The sequence below is a fragment of the Electrona antarctica genome (assembly GCF_951216825.1).
Source record: "Electrona antarctica genome assembly, chromosome: 19".
NCBI lineage: Eukaryota > Metazoa > Chordata > Actinopteri > Myctophiformes > Myctophidae > Electrona > Electrona antarctica.
The window spans coordinates 15,016,677-15,024,230 of record NC_136800.1 but is presented as its reverse complement, the minus strand read 5'-3'; the positions used below and the strand labels follow the sequence as shown (position 1 = coordinate 15,024,230).

At 42.6% G+C, this 7,554-nt stretch overlaps 1 protein-coding gene across 1 annotated transcript in view; it reads right to left on the bottom strand.

Moving 5' to 3' along the window:
- The window catches only part of LOC306942992 (ADAMTS-like protein 2), a gene marked incomplete at its 5' end in the record, with an annotated part of 27,003 nt that extends 20,445 nt beyond the window's left edge, over nt 1-6,558 (bottom strand). Inside the window, 3 exons of the mRNA XM_079529198.1 lie at nt 175-278; nt 6,321-6,359; nt 6,460-6,558. Of these exons, the coding sequence (XP_079385324.1) occupies nt 175-278; nt 6,321-6,359; nt 6,460-6,558 (242 nt within the window). The remainder of the gene's footprint in view (nt 1-174; nt 279-6,320; nt 6,360-6,459) is intronic.
- Nucleotides 6,559-7,554: the final 996 nt, after the last annotated feature.

The following is a 7,554-nucleotide window of genomic DNA, read 5'->3' as shown; positions in this document are numbered from 1 at the left end:
AAGTGCTATGGGCCATGATGGAGTCTGAAAAGGTGGGTCTTCAGACTACGGCGGAAGATTGGGAGTGATGCTGCAGTTCTGATTGCTATGGGGAGTGCATATGCCACGGAACCCACGTTGAGAACCACTGGTTTAGCAAATGATTTCAAGGGCTGTCACAGGTCTCATCATTACCTCTGTATGAGGCAGTGTCTCTCCTGGCTCCTCACTCCTCCTCCACAGCTTCGAGAGCAGGAGGACCAGCTAGACCACTCCCCCCACCACTGAAACACCTCCTCCTAGATGAGAACGTACACAGTAAAAAGAAAAGTGTACAAATGGAACCAAATGGACCTCAGGATTTTACAATGTATAAACTACCAGAAAAAAAGAAAACAGTGAGTCAGATAACTAGAGTTAGTTAGAATTGGTTGATTTGTTGAATGACTCACAATATTCAAGATAACAAGATAAAGGTCCTATGCGGACCCTTTTGCTCATAATCTAATTCATATATAATTGCACAAAATGTCTGAGTGAGTGAGTGAGTGAGTGAGTGAGTGAGTGAGTGAGTGAGTGAGTGAGTGAGTATGATATATGCCGAGAACTGTCCATCCCTTGGACTTGGTGTGTGTATCACAGAGGAACACAGAGAGTGATGTGCCGAATGTCGGTCGGATCGGCGGTTGGCCAGAACTGATGTGTAACATCAGTTCAGTAAAGTTATGTTTATTATTTTCAGTCTATCAAAATTGTATGCATTGTGTTGAGGTCTTCTTCTCTTTAGGGCACTCTTTATTGAGGGGTGCTAGGCCCTCCTATATTCAGCTATAGTGTAGATTTTTGTCCTAACACAAACATTAAATGCCATTGACAATGAATGGAGAATTTACGTCATAATATGGGGCGGCAGTGGCTCAGGGGTAGAGTGACCGGATGGGAACCGCAAGGTTCAAACCCGGGCTCCCCCAGAGTTAGTGTTGAAGTGTCCTTGAGCAAGACCCTAATTGCTCCTGATGTGCAGGTTGGTGCCTTGCATGGTTTCCTCCGGCATCAGTGTGTGAATATGTGTGTGAATGGGTGAATGTAATGAATAATCTCTGTAAAGTGCCTTGGATAAAGACGCTATATAAATGCACCATGCAAATCGGCTATTATCGTCCTGCACAAAGGAGAATTTACGTCATAAGTGTCTGCGCAAATCGATGTTATGTCATGATGATGTACGATGATAAGAGCGCCCCTCACTTCACACAGGGGTGATTTTTAGGATTATGGGTAGCGCAGTTGATTCCCGGTTGATTCCTGCATGTACAGAAAATGTGTGCAGGCAATTATTTGCTCTATATTAGTTTTTTTGCTTGTATGTACCTAAAAGTAAATCCCTCTTGGGTGTTATTCCTAATTGCGTACATGTGTGCATGCATTACCTGTGGTTGTCGGCCTGTCTGACTTCCATGGCTATGTTTCTGAAGATGTATCTGGTGCACCTCCCCTCTCCCCTCACTGCTGTCCTGGCGCGCACACACACACACACACACACACACACACACACACACACACACACACACACACACACACACACACACACACACACACACATATACATACACATGAATACACTCATGCACAGAAGAAACGTGACACGCTAGCACACACACATTCACACATGCACACAGCCACACACACATGCACACGTGCACACACACACACACACACACGCACACACACACACACACACACACACACACACACAAACTTTGGTTCTACAGTGAACCGAGGCATGGATTTTATATCAACTCAGAGGGGATAGAGAGAGATAGCGAAAGAATGACAGTGAGAGACAACAAGATAGCATGAGGGTGGGGGGGGGGGGGCGGTGGGGGGGGGGGGGGGTGGGGGGGGAGAAATTAAAACCAGAGCTGGCTGCAGAAGGACAGCAGCCAAGACTTTAACTACAAGAGAGAAGGAGGGAAGAAAAAGAGAGAATAGAGAAAGAGACAAAGAGAATGAGTTCTAGGAAGTGAAAGGGTAGAGCTATATGGGCACTTTAGATTAAAAACTAAAACTACACTTGAGTTGGACGAGTGAGTAACAGTTGCAAGACACAGTGAAAGTGCTGGTGGAGGTGAAAGATTTGTAATGCGAGGAGGAAAGCATTTCACTTACTACTGTAACACCGCAATGCCATAACTTGTCCATGTAGCTTTTTAAGCCCTAAGGTCTCAGTTCTGAAAAGACAGCTGCGCTCAAAAACGAATGTTAAACAAACTGGGATCTTCCGTATATCAGAGAAGATTGATTATCTATACTATAATCAATCTATAGCCACATTTATTTCCCTAAATGTTCGCTTTTGTCTAAGGCTTCATAATGTAGTGCTAACAAGTATTGGAAGTGTTAAAGTGTGCAAAACATGGTGTTTGAAGTTGGATTTGGGTCAACTTGGCTCAGTGTGTAATACAACACACTTGTGCCAGGTGTTTTCAAAATGCTCCAGCCTGACTACTGTATCTTGAGTTGTATTTCCACACCAAACAAAAGCCACACAATACAAATTACGGTCACATAAAACAGATCACTGGTGGTTACACTACAGACACATAACATTCATCTTGGCTAAGCACATTTGGATAGAGCTACAATAAACCATGTAAATCTCCAAAGGTGTCAATGCTGCATTGAAGATGTGCCTGGTATCCTGAAATGAACTATTTTGTTTGGAAAGGGAAATACTACATATAACAAATCCATTTTATTGCCTGACATCTATCTACACAATGTAAATATTGTGGATGAATTTACATAAGCAGTAATCTCTATTTTGCAAAAGGCAGAGCTATTTAATCTCAGCATGGACAGCAGAGTTGGATTTCAAAGCCAGATGTAAATTAAATCTGAATAACTGTCTTATCAGTAGTATACTGTATACTTTCACATTACATGTTAATACAAGGGGCAAAATGTTTTGTTCCTGCTGGTTTGTCCTGCACAAAGCCAAGAAAGACATATCTGGGTTTGTCTTGTTTCTTTCAGTTTCTCTCTCAGGTTCTCCGCTCCAAGCATGCTGAGTCTCAACTTTGATTTATTTATTTACAATTTGCACTTTAGGCATTTAACAGATGCTCTTAATCCAGAGCAATTTACAGTAAGCAAGGTAAACATGACGTAATACATCAAATGCATAGAGATAGTAATCTATAGGATCATAGGTAAACCTATCATCAGTCTAAACAGTATAATATAAATTAATAATAATAATCTCAATCTGTAAATGTTTTAACCCTTCTACCTAACACAGCCTATACAAATAAGTCTACTGTGTGCGTGCCGGCTAATGGTCGGAATAATGGACTAGACCCTGTGTCCATGCCATCCCCACTATTGGGGGTGGCGGTGGCTCAGGGGTAGAGTGGCCGGATGGCAACCGCAAGGTTGCCAGTTCGAACCCGGGCTCCCCCAGAGTTAGTGTCGAAGTGTCCTTGAGCAAGACTCTGAACCCCTAATTGCTCCTGATGTGCTGGTTGGTGCCTTGCATGGTTTCCACCACCATCTATGTATGTATGTATGTATGTATGTATGTATGTATGTATGTATGTATGTATGTATGTATGTATGTATGTATGTATGTATGTATGTATGTAGTATGTATGTAATATTTTATATCTATATTTCTCTGCCTTTATTTGATAGTATATACTCAGGAAACACCGAGACAGTAGGGGAGTGATATACAGTATATAGCAAATGGTCCAGCAGCTGTCAGGGAACTGAACCGGGGACTCGCTGTCAGGCATTAGAGCCTATGTGGTACTACGCACCCTAACCACTCGGCTCCAGACGCCCCCTGACCAACCTAGCCTCTGTCCCAGCCTTAATCATCTGCAAAGAGAAAAGCCTGGTCACGACCTAAGGCAAAGAGTGCATAGCCGCAAGTGTCGTGCTGGAACATCCGTCACATGTATTTCCCCCGGATACAATATATTCCGACCAATCACAACACTTGTTTCATATACTGAGAATGTAAACACATTTGTAAAGCATCAACGTCATTTCCTTGAGTGGTACTGCCGCCCAAATCCTGCTACTTCTGCCAAATTCGAGCAATGCACTCTACAGCGTAGGTGTTGCCCAGCGTGTGACCAAGAATATTAGCTTCCTTTGTATTTTAAAAACCAAATGTTACTGGACATTCAACACGTTCACAGACACACATTAGAAGAAAGTCCTCAACGGTGAACAAGGAAAGACAGCTTTCATTTATTATGCTCCACACACACTTGATGACTCTCTGAAACTGGTTCCCTTGGTCTCGATAGAGATATTTAGGGTGCTTCTTGAGGACACTACATAGTGACTGCAACTGTTTCATCATGTAACCCTATATTTATTTGCATCTGTGACGTTGTAATGTGGTCCAAATGTTTGTTATTGTTTTTCATTATATGTATTGTGTTGTATAAGCTGTGATCAGGGCGTCCTTGAAAAAGAGAGCTTCCTCTAAATGGGCATCCCTGAATAAAGAAAGGAGATGTCCCGCAGGGGCGGGACATCCCTGATAATGATGCAAAATGGCCACAATGTGCATATGGTTAATGCTGCAATAACACGATTCAAGCCCCGTTGTGGCACCATTGAAATCACTGTAATTATAGAAGGTTACAGTGCATTATGGGTAACGACTGGTTTGGAAGACAATCCAGTCTTTGGGGGAAGAAAATCGAGGTGATGATGTGCATAACTGCATAGTATTTTTTCCCATGTATTTTATTCTGGAATGAATCAACTTATTCCACAATGATCATCTTCACAGCTGGTGAAGCTGGAATTGTTTAAGATTATTGCTATGGGCCTTTTCTATTTCCTTGGCAACTAGATGAGTCAAAAAGGGGGCATTCCAATAACAATTTATGGCTAATTGTGGGAGCTGACAGAATGTGGATATTGAGCAGACTTTAAGTGCAATAAATCCTCCTACGTACTTTTGTTTATAACAAGAATCTGGCACATTGGTGGTGTACTTAGTGTGTTATAAATCTGAGAGTAAATGTGCATATGCATGGTTTCATCTTTTTTTCCGTACACAACTTTCTTTTTAGTGGTGAAGCTATGCCAAGTTTTACACGGAGTGGAGACCCTAACACCGCCTTAAATGGGGCCTGCTGCCTGCCCAACGCGTAGTGCCTTTAACCCTCCATGCGTGAAGGCTTCAGACAGTGGCCTTCTTGGAGTGGTAGGTGAGACAGCAGCCTGACAGTCAGTTAGGGTTAGGACATCATTTTACCAGTGTGTCAACTGGTCAGTCAGATTGTCTGCTATAGCCTAGTTGTTGATTTCCATTTGGAAATTGGACGTTGTGCATGACTCAGGCACTTTAACAGCCAAAACGACGACAGCCAGTTGAATTATTTTTCATTACAGCAACGTTTTGAGGTAATAAGAGTTGCGTAATAAATGCCTCCAGCCAGGCTTGACAATAGTGATGAAGTCAGTACACAATGGGAAACAAACGGATCCAGGAACAATTGGTCACTGCTGTTAGTAAATTGCCCATCTGCAGAGCCTACTACCTTCTCAAAATGTTGTGTATCATGGGACCACCATTGCTTACGCACGCAAAGCACGCGCACACACGCACAGGAAGGGAGGGAGGGGGAGAGAAGAGGGGGGCAGACAGACAGAGAGACCCCCACTGTGCTTTGATCTTGCAGCAGAGAGAAAAGGAGGACGACAGACAGGAGTGGAGGAGGTGAAGAGAGCATAAGAAGTCAAAGTGTGAAAACTTTGTCTTGATAGGGTTGTGGTGGTGGAAACACTAGTACAGTCATAACATAGTCATAACACTAAAGCGCAATACAACAATACCAAGGCTCATTGCATCATAACACCACTTATGCATTCAAAAACGAGAAAACTATACACAACATGAACCGCCTGACTTTGAAGTCCAAATGCAGCCATATGGGGCGAATTGCTCAAGTTCAACAAGGTTGTCGGAGATGGAAAATCATTATCTTCCATTATTTTCTCCTTTATATACAGTTAATGACGAGGAAAATGGAATTGATGGAATTTGTTTAAAGACCCCCGTCAGTTCGCTCACTGAACTGCGGACCCTCAAAACCCGAACAGAAAAACTGCACACTGCAGCAGATTGAGTAGAGTTGACAAACGTCATGCTCAATTTACATATTGTAGTAAAGATTGGAGTGAACTGAGCCCCGTGTCGCGTTGAAACGACAGTTTTGACCCATTCGACAGACATGATGTCCAACTTGTCAACTTTGAACAACTGACTGAATGCAGATCAGCTCACATTCCGTTACTGAGTTCATATTTACCTTGGTGGCCCGGTTGGTGGTTACTCGAAGAATCAGAACCTGCAGAAGGAGAACGGAGCAGGACGGGAGAACTGACCGTCTGTGGCCGAACATGGTTCATTCAGGAGCCGACAACACCTCCCCTCCACTCCCTCCCAACCCCACTCCTCTGCTCAAACTTCTCCCTCCTCCTTCTCCTCCTCCTCCTCTCAACTTCCCTCCTCTCACCTCCTTGCTTTCGGCAGAGTTTAGATCCCATGGTCTGGAGGGGCAGGTTGACTAGTTATGTTTTCCTCATCATTTAAAATAAACGGGTTTGTTTTACTTTCTGTGATTGTGTAACTATGATATACCTGTACATGGGTAATATGTGTGTTGCTGCCGCCGACAGAGGACATGTGACACATTAACAATGTGCCTCTGACAACCAATTTAGCCAATCACAGAACCACTGTCGTGACTGTCCGACCAGGTCATGGGATCTAAACACTACCTTCCCTCGATCCCTTTGTGGTGGGACCACGCCCCTGGTATCCTCTCTCTTCTCTTCTCTCTCTTCTCTTCTCTCTCTCTCTCTCTCTCTCTCCTCTTCTGTCCTTCTCTCTCCTCTATTTGATTGATTGCTTTGATTGAATACACCTACTTTTAGGTTATTACTTTATTAACAGTTAAATAGCACAGGAAAGTACAGTTCAATACAATGATTGATTGATTGATTGATTGATTGATTGATTGGTTGGTTGAAGTATTTATTAACAGTTTGGAGAATTACAGTACATTTCAAGCACAACTCAATACAGAACGGTTAACTGTGGACGACACCATAAAGCATTACACTTGTTTACAATAGGGTCCAACTCCACCATTTTCAATTAATCATACATGGTTTGCTAAGAGGATTTACACCCAAAAAAGCTTATTGGCTTGTCTCCATTGGGTCCTTCAAAGGCATGGTACATTTACATTAGCAAAGCAAGTGCAAAAGGTAAAACCAAGAGTGCTTTCTTTTCTCATAGTGTATTTAATTGGGAGTCAATTGGCTGTCATGATGGATTGATTACCAGATTAAAAAGCTTTACTGATGTATAATAGCTGTGTAGGCTATTTGTTTAAACTTCCCAATAGCAGTCACAAAGTATTAATGCACTTATTAAAGTGTTACTTGTCTTCACTGCTCTTTGTATGTGTTTCAGTGTAATTCTTATAAATAATAATGGGTCTTGGTCGATTGATTGAATAGTCCGAAATTCCACAT